The following is a 17,456-nucleotide window of genomic DNA, read 5'->3' on the forward strand; positions in this document are numbered from 1 at the left end:
GAAAGATCCCCGCTCTTTCCAAAGTCCTGTGGTCTCCCATGTTTGAACCGCACGCTAAAATCTAACACAGCGGTTAAGAGGGGAGTGCCCTGATCTTTGTTTTAATAACATGCAAGCACATGAGCTCCGATGTAATTATGAGAAGTGAAGGCTTAAAAGGCAGCAGAAAAATGCCATTCAGATAACAGCCTTCCTTCTCTCTTGCCAAGATCAGATGTTCCTCTTTTTTGAAATCTTTCAGCAGTAAATAGATGGTTGCAGTTATCTCCTGCCCTGATCAGAAGGCAAATGGAGGGGGAAAACGGTGTCGTCCAGAATACAGCAGCCTGTGCCAAAAACGTGCTATAGAGAAAGGCATTTCTCTGGGCTAACACGCAGGCCTGTTGTCTAAGCAGGAAAGAATGTTTTAGTAGCTGTAAAACCTCTTCACATTTGTAAAGTTTTATAAGTCACATTTGTGTGGGGTTTTTTTCTTCTAGGCGGCAGACTGTGACCAGTACCCCCTGCTGGATTGAACTGCATCTTAATGGCCCTTTGCAGTGGCTAGACAAGGTCCTTACACAAATGGGCTCCCCGAGCATCCGTTGTTCCAGCGTATCTTAAGGCAACATCTCCTGGGGGGAAAAACAAAGACTCTGGAAAATGGAATCAGTTTAACCCTTAGCAAAAAAGCATAATAAATAAATTCCCTGTAGTCTTCGCACGATCAGAGAAAGCATCAGCTGCAAAGCACAAGATGGTTTTTAAACTAAATGCCCGTTTAAGCCATTTCGCAGATCCTTCGTTAGCACTTTGGTTACAATACGATGGGCCGTTGGAGGTAGAGTTTGAAGCTGAAGCTTATTATGCTAAGAACGTGGACTTCCAGTTCTGCGGAGTGAAGCCAGCGCTCTGCACTTAGCCCTTCGTCGCGTCTGTGTTGCCTTTGCTACGTTGACTTCTGAGCACGCGGAAGCCCCTTCTGCCCTGCGGTTCGGGGAGCCCTTCTCATCACGCTCAGCCCAGTGCCACGGCATCTCTCTCAAGCCAGATGCTGGGGATCCTCCCTGTTGAGTCTTGCTTCTGCATAACACTCTTCTGCTACTTGATGGCCATGTTGGTCTTCTCTGACTGCACCCGCAGCTGCCGTGGGAAGACAGACATGTTAAATAAAACACACACAAAGAGCCTGCTAGCAAAGCACCAAAGAGAGTCCCCAGAGAGCGAACTTCTTGCGTCGGACAGCTGGCAATGTGGCAGGCCTGGTTTCTTGAGTGACGGATACAGTTGATATCGCAGGGATCTCGGAGACTGGACTGAAGCAAAGGAGCGAAATGAAGGCTTCCTTGAAATGTTGTTGAATGTAGTGGTATTGGCTAGAGCACCTCTCAGACGTGTGTTTGAACCTCGCAGTGAACTCTTGCCACATCTGGATGAATTGAGTCTTCTTTGCTATGTAGTCCATTGGCATAAGTCACATGAACTTTGCATTGTATCTTGATATGTTGAACGGTATCTTACACTTGATAAACGTTAAGAGCTTTGAATTCAGTGGCTGGGTCTTGAATTCAGTAACCAGTTGGTCCTTGCTGCCGTTCTCAGAAAAAACACCTGGAAGTGAACAGAACGAGAGCAGGCAGTGCTGCCACGCAGCTTGGCAAATTTAACCAGCATCTGTCCGTTACAGAGAACCTCCCTGCTTAAAAACTGTCTGAAATGATTAAAAATGCTCTGAAGTGTGTTACTGTCTGGAAGGAAGGGGAGTGTGTATTTTAGATGTATTATAAAATACTCATTTTAAATATACACACTCCAGGCTGCTGTAATGCTTGTTGTTCCCAGTGGTGACTGCCACAGCCAGCAGCTGCAACTTGGGGGAGGGGGGGATTCCAATATTTCTTGGTACAGCTAAAATTTGCCATATACATTTTGTAACGTAGTCTTTGCTACCCAACCATCTGTTGCTTTTCGTTTGTGTTAAACATGATCTGCATTTGTGCCAAACTGTTCGGAGAAAAACCTATCTTCTGTAGAGTTTCCTATGGAAATCTTATCTAGAAGACAACTGCAAAACCTAAGTGTGACTCAGGAAAGTATAGACTGGACTGCTGTTGGCAGTGCCACGTGACAAGGCCTCTGTCCTGCAACCGTTCGTGCCCTGGGTACAGCAGCGAGGAGTAGTCCCCTTCGGTCCAGTGGAACTGCTGGAGGTGTTCAGTGGACCGCATACACATCGGGGTTTGAGGGTCTGTGCTTTAACTCTTTTGATGCATAAGGAGTTGCCGCATACCTGCCTTTGTAGTAGCGCTTATTCTTTTAGTATCTCGGTCTTCATGCGCTACCCGCAATGCAGGGTTTGCAAATCACGGTGTTGTTCCTGAAAGCAGTAACAAAGAGGGAGGCATGCATAGCAGGCAAGGTCCCGTAGATTCATCCACTTCAAACTGGCTTTCTGCCTCTCTGGGGCAGGGCAGTTAAGCTACCAGTTACACTCTTCAAACACGCAGCAGGAAATTCCTTGCCAGTGGTGTTTCTTCCTAGCAAATGAAGGGAGGTCTTGGAGGAAAACTTTCCACCAGCAATGAAAAATGACTGCTTGTATGTTATTCCTGCCTGTGGCAGAGAGTTCCAGGGAAGACTTTCAATGGCACTTGATTTTTTTTTTGAGTCACTTTTATAGTTTCTAAAACATTCACCTCTAGCTGTTGACAGTGGCGTGCTCGGTAAGCATCAGTGCTTAAATCAAAGTATTCAGGGGTAGGTAGCTTGCTGTTTCGGTGCTGCACTTGACTTGTTAAACTCTCTCTGAATGCTTCGGACACATGCGGCAAGAGGGGAACCAGGTAAGATCCTCTTTCCAAATCACACAAAAGAACGCAAGACCCGATTGTCCTCATACTTTGACTTGATGTAGACGGGCCCAAGTAGGGTGTACCTTGATTTACTTCCAGGTATGGGCTTCTGACGTCCTTGATGGAAACACTTTATTCTGAAGCGGGTTGTGGTGGTGGCTGAACGGCCGTGATGCTTAGAAAGAGAAAGTGCTATTTAAGAATGGCCCAAGGCTTCTTTCCAGAACATCTTCAAGCCACACTGGATTATTTTACTGAACAAACCCTGGTTTTGCTCTTACATAAGCATGGAGGAAGCTGAAGTGTATTGGTGCATCATCCCCAAAAACTGACCCTTTCTGTTCCACAGCAGGATTTGCGTTGCCCTTGATGGTGGCCTTGGGAGTCCACGCTGAGTTTGGAGGGCAGCAGCAGGGGAAAGGAAGGAAGCTCCTTTTTGAGATGAGATTCCCAGAAAGAATCTTTTCCAACCGTTACCCCACTCACGTTGGCATTTGGATTTAATTTGCAAACCACTTGGATACTGGTTCAGTTCAGTAGAGGGTTCAAATCGGCTAACTTTTCCTGATGTATGGCCCAGAAAGGCAGTATTCAGGTCACGAAAGTAAATTTTGGTTCCAACCTCCTCACTGTGCCAATAAAACGAATTCTGATTCAAAATGTCAGTCTGTTGATCAGTACTGTTCAAGTAAATACGAAGGGAAAAGATTCTTTGCTAGAATATTAAAATCCTCCTTCCTTTTGCCTTCGCATTAATTCACAAGAGCTTTATGGTTTTGAGATCTCCTCAAATTCAAGTGGGACGTACTGCACCTTTCTAACAACTGAAAAGCAGAGCGGAGAGGAGAGGCGATGCAACGACAATGCTCTTTTGTGTTGCACAGGTTTAAATGGATAAAACTCGTTCCCCTTCAGATTTGAAATGTACTTTACACGTCTTAATCGCACCATTTTATGTTGACACTAATGAAAGGGAATAGGTAGCACTTAGGCTTAGGTTAGTGTAGTCAGCATTGCTCCAGAGGTGCGTGTGTGAGGTGTTTATTCTTGATTTTTTTTTTAAATGTTTAAATACTTATTTTCTCAGACTTTTATTTACAGTAGCTTTGATGTGTAGCACAAATGTATGCAGTCAACTATGCCCTAGCTTAGATTACATACCTGTACTGGAATACCTTCTCTCTTCACTGTAGTCTGGGCTAGTTTACCAGGGTTTCATACATTTTTGTTACAAGTACAGAGTCACTAGCAGGAACTTTGACTCTCTTTAATCGGTGTAGTCAGACACAAGGGCACGCCTGCTGGCAGGCGTTTACAGATAGCCTTGTGGTTTTTAAATGACTGTGGTGATTTTTTTTTCTTTTTTTTTTTTTTTTTATGATTTAATGTATTGAACTGACTTGCAGTGTGCATTTTGTGTTTAATTAGCTCTAAGGTAACCCAGTGCTATCGCGCTCGCTCATCAGCAGTAGTAAAGTATACGTATGTGCAAAGAGGGAGGAATTGAAACCCAATCCAGTTCTTCTCGAGGCTCTTGCTACTAGCACGTACCCAGGAATGGTGGTGACCTTTGAGAAACCGTTTCTATCCGGCCAGTTCCCTTTCCTCCGGGGGCAGGTGTGCTCGGGGTAGCATCCTTCGCAGGGTGAAGAAGTCTCACATCTCGGTCTGGAGCGGGTGGTGCCCGCATCCCCATCTCTTGCCAGTCACTAAGTGGAAGAAGCACTAGGAGGAGGAGCACGGCTCGGTGAAGGACTTCAACGACACAGCCGGCTCCCTCCGTGAGAGCAGCCCTGGTTCTCGGGGGCGCTAGGCAGGTAGAAGTACCCCAAGTAAGCTGGTCTAAACTAGAACCAACAGTTATTAGTTGCTATATAGTAGTTGAGCTTTATGGTTAATAAATGCAGTATATTCTCTTCATTTATATACATGCTTTCATATTTATGTAGCTCTTTTTAAATACTCAGATGAATCCTATTTAATTTTTGACCGAAAGGGTACTCGGAGGGTGGAGAGGGAGAAGTGGGAAAGTCACTCCTCCCCAGCACCCGTTAATTGTAAAGTAGTTACTGGTGTGATTGCAATGGGACATCCACCTCCATTTCAACACCAAGTCCTGGGGGTGAAACAAAACGGGCGGCTCTGGCATTTGGTTCGGCTAATGCTGCTGGAGCTTTTGTTCAAGGTGTTGCTGCTTGGCCCTTTTACCAACAAGCGCACACGGATGGGCTGTTGCCCCCACGCTTCTGGTCCTTCAAAATTCATTTTCAACAAAATGAGGGTTTAAAAAAGGACAAGCAGGCATTGCTGAGCGAATGCTTTCGTTCATCTGCTGTTTCCTCCAGCGCGCGAGTGCTGGAGGAGTTGGCTGCAACGTCGCTTCCAGTTCACTCTCGAGATGGAGGAGGCCAATCTCCCTTTGTTTCTGGATTGAATTATTCCCCCTTTATAGCTATGTACAAGCATGTTTGCATTAGAGTTTAGACTTCCTTAACCTGAGTTCGTACGTTAACGAATGGTGCTGTCCCTTATGTGCTTTAGCTTGTTAAGCATTATTCACCTATTGTTACTCAAGGCCTGTACCATTTATGCCCTCGTATTTCATATGTGAAACTGTAAGTTCTATTTTTTGACATTAATAAAGTTTAATTGGAAAACGGAGGCTTTGTAGCCAATAGAAATTGCATACCTGTATGTAAAGGGCAGACAAGTGTGGGGAAAGCATTGATCGTTTTAGAAACCACAGTTATTTAACAATGCGTACTCAACACTGGCCACTTCAGCTCCTGAAAAACATCCCTGGTCATATATACCAAGCCTGACTGTTCCTTTCTGAAGTTTTGGAAGTTAGTTGCATGCGGCAGGTCAGAGGAAGCTTTTGCAGAGAGATAGGAGAAGTCTCAGTGGTGGCCTTTATCTAAAGAGATGAACAAACTTATAAGAAATATCAGCAACCCTAGTTTGAGAAGGGGTTTTGCTGAAGATCAAACATGGCTAAAATGGTCCCCGCTTTGCCTAATATACCAAACTGTTATGTATTGGCTTTGAAATGTGGAAACTCATTGCTACGCGCCTGTGAACACAGGAACACCTAACGCTTGATCCCAGGCTTGTGTCACTAGCAACTTTCCGCCCAGGTGAAGGGTGGCATTGGGGTGGATGGATCACAGATAAGAGCCTTGAAGTCTTAGGTTGAAAGCATGGGGCTTGGGCAGCTCAGCCCTTCGCCTTTCCAAAGAAGATAAGTGCAAGAGGATGGACTCTGATGTCCACGTGGGGCCTTTTCCTGATAGTTATCCCATAGTTATCCCTGTGGCTTTCTTAGCCTGAAGTTTCCCCTCCCTTCACAACAAGAAGTGGCACTGCAAAATTTTTTTTAAAGAGCTTTGAATTAGAAAAACAAAATAGGCTTTAAACCCCCCGCGGCGATGCTTGCTGGCCAGGTTTGCAATCAGCCCGTTGCGATAGAAGCGTCTCCTCCGCGAGGGCGGTAAAACTTGCTAAGGAACCAGCCTTTGTCACTGGGGCTCCTGCAACGCAAACGTGTTGGGGGTAGTTTCCAGTTCGGCACGTCTTTTGTCATCCAGCTCCCTCAAAACCGAGCGTCTGCATGCAGAACTGCTTGAGTTGGAAGATGACGCATTTCATTGTAACGGCCAGCTGGTGCTTTGAACTTCATTGGCAATCGCTTTGCTGTCCTGTCCCGTTTCTTGCAGGAGTCGAGAGAGCAGCAATTTTATGGGTTCCCCACTAACTTTCCTTTTTAACACCATCATGTACTTTTAGGGGGGAGGGGAAGAAGCGCCAATTCAGAGTATTCGGAGGATCTCGTACTAAGAGCACACTGGTGGCTCTGCAATTGCTTGCACCTTTAACTGTGCAATTCAGCCTGCTTTCTTGTGTCTCCAAACAGAAACATATAGAAGATAACCCTCCTCCCCCAACCCCAAATATGCCTTTTAGGGAAATTTTCTAGATACAGAACTTCAGTATTGGCTCGCATCACGGCTCCACTTCGGGAAGTCTCCTCTCCTGGCAGGGGCGAGAAGGGCTCTGCGCTCCTCCCGGCTGGTGGCAAACTGAGATGTGTTTTCCTCCTGCAGCTCACGCCTGCAGGTGCACTGGGCAGGGTGCTGTGCTTTTGAATCGTGCTCAGTGGCCCGTCCCCAGGCCACGTGTTCATTTACCAAGAAGAAACCCTCCTCTGCTGGCTGTTGCAGACGTGTGCTAATGTCTCCCTTTCATGGTCATTCAGTTGATTGGGGGGCGGGCAGTGTTATTTCCCATATTTTGGGCACGTTCTCCAGTCGCAAGACTCAAGAACGTGGTTGTCATCAGCAAACTCCGGAGGTCCGTGGTACCGAGAGCAAAGCGTGTAGCATAGAGGGGCTGGGTGGTCTTCAGCACCACGGCCGATGCCCACGGCGTGCGTACGCAGCATTCACTGCAGTTGCCTCCACAGGAGCAAGTCATAGCGATACCCTTTCTAATGCGGATACAGCTGCCAGACAGGTAAGCAGCTGCTGTGGGCAGGGGTGGAAGGGGAGCAGCTTCGCGTTGGCATGACCTGCGGGCAAGGAGATGGCTCACGCGGCAGAGCAACGCTGTACTATGTACCGACTCTGCTTGCTTCCATGAGCTCCTCGCAGGCCTGCTAACGCTCCACAGGACCGAGACGTAGGTGTTTGGGGGGTTGTTTTCCTGACAAAGGATTGAGGAAGAATGCTTTTTCCACTCAGCTCGCCAACGATGTGGTCATGAAGTGGCTTCGTCCAGGTTTTGTACGGAGGTTTGCCAAAAGCACGCGTGATGCCGTAAATCATTTTCAAGCTCTTAAGGGCTGCGCTGGGTGCTCTGTTCGCAGTCACCTTAACTTAGTTTTTAATCACAAACCCATTGGGGCAGGGAAGTGGGGGAGTCTGAACAATACACTGCGTGAAAAATAGACTGAAATACTGACCCACTGCAAACGTCTTATCCAGAAGCTGCCGCTCATCCTTCAGACAAAACGTTGGGTGATAAAATTGATCTCTGGGCAGGAATGTCTTCTCCCTTTCAGTGTAATCGCAGCGCTGTGCATCAGTGCTGGGGCTTGGCTAGCGGAAGTTTTCTGCCTCAATCCCAGCTTGCAACGGGGGAACTCCTAACACCTGTGCGGCTCTTCTCTGTGGAGATGCAACATGCACAGGGTAGCTCTGAAACCTTGGTCTGCTCGTCCTGCTGCCCTAAGGGAGGGTTTTCTCCAGCCCCGGGGTTGGCAGGAAGCACTGCCTTGAAAGCAGGATTTCCATCAAGCCACTGTATCCTCACCGGCCCCAGTGACACGAGGCCTCTGCACGCTCTCAGGGACTCTAGAAGCAAGTGGAGCATTGCTCCTGGCCTCTTCTAGCTTCAGCATTGCAGCTATGGCAATCGCCATTCAGGTGGGGAGGCAGGCCCGGTTTCTGCTGCAAGCCTGCTTGGAGGGGTTCACTGTGAGGCTGTTGGTTCATCGTCTACATGTGCTCATGCAGTTTCTTAGTCACAGAAAGAGAGGGCTGGAAGGGACCTCAGGGAGGTCTCTAGTGCAACCCCCTGCTCCAAGCAGGACCAGCCCCAACTACATCATCCCAGCCAAGGCTTGGTCTACCTGGGTCTTAAAAATTTCCAAGGATGGAGACTGCACCACCTCTCTGTATAGCCTGCTTCAGTGCTTCACCATCTTCCTTGTGAGGAAGTTTTTCCTAATATCTAACCTCAGCTTCCCTTGCTGCAGCTTGAGCCCATTGCTCCTTGTCCTGCATCTGCCCCCACTGAGAACAGCCCAGCTCCATCCTCTGCAACTCTCCTGCAGGAAGCTGAAGGCTGCTATCGAATCCCCTCGGTCTCCTCTAGACCAGAGGTTCTCACACTGGTCCCCAAGCTCCATTCAGGTGGTCTGCAGAAATGTTGCAGAGCAATCGGGAATGCCTGTACTTGCAAGGTAAGACTACTGATATTAAAATCTGCTTTGATTTGTAGAACAACAACAACAACAAAATGTAAGTAGTTGGCCGGGACCCTCAGCAATTTAAGTGATCCCCACACACACACACACACACACACACACACACACACACACACACACACACACACACACACACACACACACACACACACAAGTTTGAGAACTGCTGCTCTAGGCTAAATAAGCTCAGTTCCCTCAGCCTGCCCTCATAAGTCATGTCCCCCACCACTTTTGTTGCCCAAAACTGGACACAGGACTCCAGATGTGGCCTCCCCAGTGCTGAATAGAGGGGGAGAATCACTGCCCTCAACTTGCTGGCAGTGCTGCTACCCGTGCAGCCCAGGATGCCGGTCACCTTCTTGGCACCCAGGGCACACTGCTGGCTCCTGTGCAGCTTCTTGTCCCCTGTCCCCCCAGGTCCTTTCCTGCAGAGCTGCTGCCCAGCCCGTCACCCCCAGCCTGCACCGGTGCAGGGGATTGCTCCCTCCTTAGTGCAGGACTTTGCATGTGTCCTTGTTGAACCTCATGAGATTTTTTTTGGCCCAATCCCCGTTCGTCCAGGTTTCTCTGAATCCTAGCCCTGCCCTCCAGAGTATCTATTACTCCTGCCAGATTGGTGTCATCTGCACACTTGCTGAGGGTGCATCCATCCCATCTTCCAGGTCATTGATGAAGACATTGAACAAAACCAGCCCCAGGACTGACCCCTGGGGCACTCCACTTGATACCAGCTGCCAACCAGATATTGAGTCACTGATTCCTACTCTGAGCCTGATGCTCCAGCCAGTTTTATATCCACCTCCACAGTCCATCCAGCTTGTACTCCCTTAGCTTGCCTGTGACAATGTGGTGGGAGACGGTAGCATCCTACTTTCCTGCTCTGCCGTTGAGCAAGTTCCCAGGGTAGACGAGGCTGGAGAGACTGGCTCATGAAAGGGGATATTGAGCGCTTCCTTTTTAAGATTAATTTTTTTGTCCGTCTTACAGCCTAGATCTGCAGCTACCTAGTGCTGAGACATGCTGGCTGTGAATTACCCCCTTAGGAGCAATCATGTTTCCTGGATACCATGAGGACAGGGGGGAATAGGGGTTCTCCCCTTCTGTGACAGCATGGCCCGAGCCATCACGGGAACCTCTGCCCACGTCCTCACTGCAGCAGGGTGCTGGCTCCTGGGCACAGCCCCACTCCAAGCACCATGGCAGGAAAGGTGGCAGGGGGGTGCCGGCGTCTGAGCTGCAGAAGACCAACCTGAGCACGGCAAAGGTGGCACCTGCAGGAAACGGGGCAAAATGAGCCAAGGGATTTGGAGACGCCTGGAGCAGAACTCGCCGCAGGTAGGAGGCTCAACCCGACTCCTCCCTGTCCCTGCAGCCCACTGCTGCTCCCGCCCAACCCTGAAAAATCCCCAGTCCCTTTGAGCCGAGCTGGGAGCTAGCAGTGCCAAAGCACTCGGAGATGCACCAACTCTTCACCTAGTGCAGGTCAGACAACCCCTCCAGCAGCAGCCGCTGCAGGGTGATAGCAGTAGTACCTGACCCTTTATGAAACATTTTAGCTGGGTGTCCTCACTTGCTGGGCAAGCGTAGATGTCTTAGACCTCACAACGCCCTTGGCAGAGCTGCCAGCCCTCTGCCGCAAATCACTTATCCCAATTCTTTTTGCAGCACGCCTCCTCTAAAGGGCCCCTCGTAGCCGGACACGTGCTGAAGTGGTTGGGGCTCTCGGTTACAAAGGATGCTCGGTGCTGTCCAGCACCACGGTCCATGTGCTGGGGTGGAACATTTTCATGGGGGTGAATGAGCCTTCAGGCTGGGGCGAGGTAGCGGGAGGCACAGTGCTCGTCAAGGCTTTCAGAGAATCGCGCGCTGGAAAAAATAGACCAACTCCCCGGTGACGGCAAACATTGGCCGTGCCTCGCAACACGTCAGCTCTCGTTAATTGACCTTCCCGTTATTCTTAGCAAGTAGCACTGGCCTCCGCTCTGGGCTGAGGCATGAGGAGCAACACATTCCTTTGGTCTTGGTCTAGGATTGGTCTTGATGACCCTGCATTTCCACTGTCTTTGGTTTCTTGGGGCTGGAGGTTGGCTAACAAGCGATGGTATTCAGCCATTTTATTTCTCCTGGACGGTTTTGCATTCTGCGATTGAGCCAATGAGCAGGTCAGCTACAAACATCGTCTTCCAGCTTGTCGTTCTGTGTAAGCAGAATGGCATGTAGACTAGCCCTGGGCTCGAGGAGCCGGTCCGAACAGCAAACTGCTCTACACACGGCCTAAAAAACGTGCATCTTCTTGAGCCATTGGCAAGAGATCCACAATTACTGCTTTGAACAGGCTGCTCAGCAGATAACAGCAGGGGACTTTTTTTTCTTTTCCCCTTGAAGACTACATGAATAAATGGTGCCAGCTCTGAGCTCACGAGCAGGCCTGGGTTACGTTAAGGAAGGTCGCGGTTGACAAGCGACCCGCTCTATATATCGCGGCTCCGGCACATCTGACGGCGCTGTGCCAAAGCCGAGTGGATTAAAAGGGCAATGAGGAGCCAGAGGAGGGACTGCTCGTGCTGGGACAGAAGTGCCTGCACAGACACACAGGGTAAAGGAAGAGGAACATTTCCAGGAGCAGAAATAACGTGCCAGAAGTCTTGCTGATGCTAGCGCTTGCTTTGAAAAGGGCTTGAGATGGATTTGGGACACGGCTGAGACTTGTTTTCACGGCCCCCACGCTGCACCTACAAGTACCCAGTGTCAGAGGGTGCCGTGTCCTTCTATCCTTGCAGCCGTACGCCAGCGACTCCCGTTATGTGTCGCAGCAGCAGCGTCGGCAACTTCAGCAGTTTGCTGCACTGCCGTGGGAGGCCGCCGGTTCAGCCCCACGCTCGAAGAGCGCGGTTCTGTCACGGCTTTTCAGGGTGAAGTTTGCTCATGCTCAGCGTTACCAGCCCCACTGCCATCTCCCTCCAGACAAGCCACGGACCTCTAAGGAAAACAGATGTGAAGTGTGCAGACTGATGGACTGCTGAAGCTTTAACCCTTTCCAGGGCTAGGGATGTTCACCTTTGCACTTGTTTTTCCCTCGAACACTCCTCTATGACCGTTCTTGCACAGACTGTACCCAGCAATGGATCCTTCCAATGTCTGCAGCTTCTTGGTGGTCCCCTCTTCGCCCCCTGGAACCAGACCTCACCGGACCGCAAAGGGCTGTCTTCACGTGCACTTCACTCCAGCCACCGCTGAAACACAGCTATGTCTGAGCAAAAGGCAGCAGCGGCATGGCCGTGCTTTAAGCGCTGGTCAAGGCTCCTGTTAGAGTCTAACCTTTTAATCCAGGGGCCACCAACCAGCCTTGTCAAGCCGCAAGCTGGAACAAGCCAGCTCCAATGCAGCACGGGCCCAGTTGCATCCATGATGTGGCCAGGGAGAAGTGGCAGTAAGGTGGACGCAGCTTCCAGCCGCCGAGGCCCAGCACAGGTGTGGGCAAAGTCTTCTGGCTCAGTAGGCCGTGTGTTGCCGCCCCGTTCAAAACGGTTTATAAAGCCTGCTAAGTAGGCTAATATAACAGCCTGATTCAAGGGTCCGTGCAGCTCATGGGATGGCGTCGCTCCGAACAACAGGCAAAATTCATCTCCTGGGAGCAGTGTTGTTGAACTCGTGACGGTACACGGCTGGCAACAACTTCAAACTCTTGCACAGGTGCGGAGACCTGGGCTTGTTACCGTGCTACAGCGAGCAGAGAAACCATACCCGAGATAGATGCAGCCACTTGGCATTTAGCTTTTCCACGAACAAGTGCTTTATTCATTTTTGAAATACTGATTTTGCTGAGAACTTCTGCAGCCAAACAAAAAACAAAAAAAAAAAATCAAACAAACCGACTTTAGATCATAAAGGAAAAGAAAAAAAAAAAGTACAACACAATCTGGAAGGATCTTTTAAGTCCCTACAGTTTTCTATCCACAACAGCTAGTTTGACGCGCGAGCATTTATTTATTTATTTTTTTAAGCTTTGACTGAGATACCGACTGACAGCAAGGACTTTAGGGATAGTTGTGGTACAAGGCAATTGCACTGACAAGACCCATTGTGAACACTTCCCTTACCCAGGCTGACAATCCTGGCTATTCCAGAGCCCTTGAATTCTTCTGACCAAACTGTGCTCATCAGGCAGAGCTGTGCTGTGGTTTCACAGATCTTCTTGAGGTCAGAGACAGTTTCACGTGCAAAAGGTGAGCGGCAGGGTCATCTGAGCAGTGCTAGCACCTCTCCCTTGCCAATCCCCCCGACTCTGCAGCACGACAAGGAACAGTGGTTGGGCGTGGGGGCGCCTCTGGTCGGTTCGGTTGCTCCCCGAGGCCATTGGGCTCAGCCACCTCGCCGTCACGCACCATCTTAGCTCTTCAAAAAACTCCATCAGTCTTCCACGTGAGAGACTTCAAGGCAGCAAGATGATGAAGCATCAACTTTCTCGGGTGTTTGGGTAAGTGCTGGTCTTGGGTGCGTGTAGTTCTGCTCTATTTGGTTGCCTTGTGTCTACCGCACAACCAAGTCTTGCCCAGCTGGGCAGCAAGGAGACAAGAAAAGCGGTCACTCGAGCTTACAGGGTGTGCAGCCCCCGGGGGTGTGCATTAGGAAACAGGCAGAGATGGCAAAGCACAGAAGGAAGCTGTAGGAAAGGTCACTGCAAGCCTACCCTCACTGGCCAAGGGACAGCATGGCTTCCTTCCCCTCCCGACTTGTAGGGAAGGCTGAGATCCACTCACAATGCCTCTGGTCATCTCCTGGGACTGCTTTGGGCTCTTGGAGACCTCCTGCCAAGTGGGCCTGTAGCTTGCACCCCTCCATGTGAGGGACCAGCCTGGGACATGGGGGATGCCCAGGGGGTGTGTTGCGTGAGGTCTTGAGCCTCCGACGACCAGCAGCCCAAAGTGATGGCCAGGAACACGTTCTTTGAATACTCGAGGGGAAACAATGAAAAATGGCCATTGGAAAAATGCAAAGGGACTTATTATTTCTTGTCAAAGATGGAGCATGCGGCCGCAGGACGGAGCAGCAAGGGAAGCACAAGTCTTGAAATGCACGACACGTGCTGTGGAATGTAGTGCTCGAGGAGGCGGCGGCGGCTTTCAACCAGCCGAACAATCAAAGCAAAATGGGGTCTTCAGCAAAAGGAAAAAAAAACATTGTCCAGGGACGGAGGGACCAGTGTTACTTCACGGCTGTCAATCAGCTCTACTGCAAGCAGCTACAGAAGAACTTAGTTTTCTTCATCTGAGGAGAGGCCTTCTATCTCGTCTCGGTCTCCTCCGATCGCCATCCAGAAGGCTTTGGCCACCTGTGAATCAGTGTGAAGAGGTGAAAACGCTGCGCTACCTGCTGGTAAATGCAAACTAAGCAACAAGCCAATGCAGGAGGCACAACAAAACCCAGGGCTCCCAGCTGAAGGGCTCTTCTCTTTCACGCTAAGAGGGATGCGATGGCTTGACGGAGGCCTCAGAACTCCTAAGGCACCAACGTCTTGGTGTCGTTTGTGAGGACTGTGACCTGATCTCTCTTCCAATGAAGTCAGCGAGACTTTCTGCGCACGCTTCACTGGAAGGGGGCTCCAGCCTTCAGATACCCTACTGCATTCATTTCTGATCTTGGGAACCCCCTACCCACTTGATAGAGGGTCACTCTCTTCCTGAGGGTTCAGGAACAGGCCCAGTCAAGCATGATCCACTCATTCGTGGTGTTTGGGATGAGCTCTGTACCTACAGAGCTGCGGCAGCAGAAGAGTTTTTCTCAGTAAGCAGATCAGGTCACACCCAGCTAAAACACCTGTAAATCTAAAAGCTGCTCAGACAGAGGACCCCTTCAGCTGGAATTGCAGGTGGAAGAACTCGGTTCTTATGGCGCACCTCACCTTTTCTGCATGTAGCTTCCTCTGCTCACGAGGCAACGTGGCTGCCTTGTCTGTGGGGCGAAGAGAAATGCAACATTAGACTGGTCTTCCTCAAGGGTCAGCACCAGACCTCAGCAAAGAGATGGGGAGAGAAGGCCTCGGTGCTGGTGTGTCACTAAAATACTGGAAAATTCTAGAGTGGGACATGGGAGATTTTGGGGAGGATTGTGAAAATTGGCCTAGGTTGGAGCTTCAGTGCCTCTAGGCACTTTGGACTTCATCTGTCCAATGTTCCTGAAAGTGCCTTAAACCTCAAGGTCAGCAACTTGTAGAAGCTGAGTTAATTCTTGCTGGGGGGCTCGTATAGAGAAGATCAAGTCTACAATGTGGGGAAAGGACTGAGTCCTGAGCACAGATTTACTTACAGAGAAGGTAATGAGCTAGCTAACTGAGGGGTAGGCCTTTCAGTATTAGCTCAAAGGAAGGGCGCAACACAACAAGAAGAGAGCAACTGTTAAACCAGATTTCAGCCCCCGGAAGAGAGACCCATGTGAGTCTTCAGTCTCTGAACTGGATCCCAGAGTGCACGTCTGTTGAAGGGCTTGGGCATTACAGATGATGTACGCTTCATTCACAGGGACTGTACCTTTCATTTCTTTCAGCTTTGAAAACAGTCGTTCAAAATTCTCCAGGTCGCCTTCTCCTGTGGTCAGACTGGCAAGCTCTTGAATATCCATATCGAGCATGGGATCTGCAAGAAGCAGGTTAAAGCTGATCTAAGCCAGATTTTTCTTCTTGGCCAAGCACATTATTAGTTTTAAGGTGAGTGGCTGAAGATAACAAAGCAGATTGAGAACTGGCGACAGGTTCCTGGCTCCCTTTGCAGTGACAGTTCTGTATTTTCCACTGGTTCAAACAGCTGGATAGCGGCGCTAACTGCAACATCACCGAGTTTGGACATGGCACATTAAAAGGTTTTTGAACTTGATATGGGGTTTCAAGAACTTGGTTTAAAATTATTGTAAACATGTCAAAGTTTAAGAGGGTTTCTTGCTGGTCACTAAACTATCTGCTTTGCAACAGCTGTGGATTATAGAAAGAGTCTGACTTGATGTTTGGGCAAAGAGTCCCCCAAAACAGGTCTTGGATAATGTCCATTAGCCATCCAGTGCTACATGAATTACAGGTTATACCTCGAATGCAGCAAATCCAGCTCAAAGGCATGGACTTTGCTTATATTTGTGTTCTTCTGGTTTACAATACTGAACAGTATAAATCTTGGACAGAAATACACATTATAGCTAACTTTCTACAGGGAGCTGTTAAGATCTTTCCTTCAATAGTGGCAGGATCCATCATGAAGTCTGATTCTCTGCCAAGTGACCCGGAGAAAACTTCTCGGCAAAGCATGAGATTGGCAGCTGCTCTCTGAGGTAAGTGCAGCCTTGCTGCCTCACTTGATTTCTATTGCATTGCTTAAAGCCTGAGCTCCTGGACTCGTGATTACATTAAAACAATGCTGTTTGCTTTCTGGTTGAGGAGAAAGTCTTGGAAGTGTGACCTCTAAAAGCTCAAACTGCCAGAAGTCCAAAATAGGGGGGAAAAAAGAAAAACACTAGGATTTAAGAAGTCATGAATTTTACACTCCTACCTCACCTCGCAGGTGGTGGTAGCAGAGCAGGTGCAGTATCACAGTGGTGCGAGTTCGAGTCCCTCTCCAGAACTGTGCCAGTGGCTCTTCCAATTGCTCCAGCTTTAAATGAGCAGCTGGTCACTTGGGCAGGGAGCCAAAGGACGTGGTCATGGCTACCCCGCTTTGCGTGGTGTGACGGCAAGAACTAGCTTGCCCTAACTATGCTTAACTCAGTAGACCATAAGGCTCAAAAGGTCTCCTAGCCTCTTTGACTCCACCTACCATCAAGTGATTCATAAGCACTGTCCTAATCCTGGTCTTTGCGGAATTGATGGCTGTTGCCTAAAGGTACATTTTGGGGACACAATTTGTACCCGAGGGCCAAGTGAGGCAATATGACAAAGAGAACCAACCCCATGCAGGGTTGGGCCTGTTCCCTCCAGAAAAAAAAGTCTCTGCTTAAAAGGGTCAGTTGGTTTCTCATGATACTGGCAAATCCTAGCCCAAGTGTCTCACTCTGTGTGGGTGGGTGGGGAGGGGTGGGGGGGCGTGTAGCCAGGTTGCTGCTGGGAACACATGCTCCGCTGGGTCTGTATTTTGTTCACCAGGTTAAAATTCCCCCCTAGGTTTTGTTAACTGAGGATCTACATTCTTCTCCATTTCCTGCTATTAAGTTTTAAAGATTAACAGTGATGAAAAGCAGGCCTATCTAATAAAGAGGAGCCATAGATGTTGGTACGCTTTCTTTAAAATCAAGACTCTGACAAACAAGCTAGCAACAACTGGAGAGATTACTTATCTGTACTTCTGTTTCTCTGAAGGACTGTTTTGACTGAGTTCCTGCTCTGGGTCTTGTTCTTGCAGTGCAATATCCAAAAGCAGGAATCAAGTCAGCACAGTATCTTGAGAGAGGTACCACTATACAGTTAGACTGGAGACTTTTTTGGTATTGGTCACTCTACAGTCAGAGAGCAAAGTTGGCTCTAATGAGCAATAGCTGTCTTCCTACCCATGATTTTCTTTGGAAATATTCCTCTTATTTATTTTTAAACACACACACATACATCATGGTTTGCCTTCTTTCCCACCCATGGTACTCAGCAACGTTTCATTTAGGAAGCAGGA

The 17,456-nt window shown here is 49.1% G+C and overlaps 2 protein-coding genes across 4 annotated transcripts in view; one reads left to right on the forward strand and one right to left on the reverse strand.

The window, feature by feature from the left end:
• The window catches only part of SMAD3 (SMAD family member 3), a 25,782-nt gene extending 20,289 nt beyond the window's left edge, over nt 1-5,493 (forward strand). For 2 of the 3 annotated variants that reach the window (XM_006033315.2, XM_025215096.1), the window contains one exon: nt 480-5,493. In XM_006033315.2, coding sequence (XP_006033377.1) covers nt 480-603 — 124 coding nt within the window. In that variant the 3' untranslated portion in view covers nt 604-5,493. The remainder of the gene's footprint in view (nt 1-479) is intronic. The other variant, XR_003096156.1, reaches the window with a different exon arrangement.
• Nucleotides 5,494-12,811: 7,318 nt separating this feature from the next.
• AAGAB (alpha and gamma adaptin binding protein) overlaps nt 12,812-17,456 on the reverse strand; it is a 27,419-nt gene continuing 22,774 nt past the window's right edge. The window contains exons 7-10 of the mRNA XM_025215091.1: nt 17,420-17,456; nt 15,345-15,449; nt 14,720-14,769; nt 12,812-14,149 (exon numbers count right to left, since the gene is read on the reverse strand). The exon at nt 17,420-17,456 is cut by the window's right edge and continues 105 nt beyond it. Of these exons, the coding sequence (XP_025070876.1) occupies nt 14,072-14,149; nt 14,720-14,769; nt 15,345-15,449; nt 17,420-17,456 (270 nt within the window). The 3' untranslated portion in view covers nt 12,812-14,071. The remainder of the gene's footprint in view (nt 14,150-14,719; nt 14,770-15,344; nt 15,450-17,419) is intronic.

The sequence above is a fragment of the Alligator sinensis genome, unplaced genomic scaffold (genome assembly GCF_000455745.1).
Source record: "Alligator sinensis unplaced genomic scaffold, ASM45574v1 scaffold1423_1, whole genome shotgun sequence".
In the NCBI taxonomy this organism is placed as follows: Eukaryota; Metazoa; Chordata; order Crocodylia; family Alligatoridae; genus Alligator; species Alligator sinensis.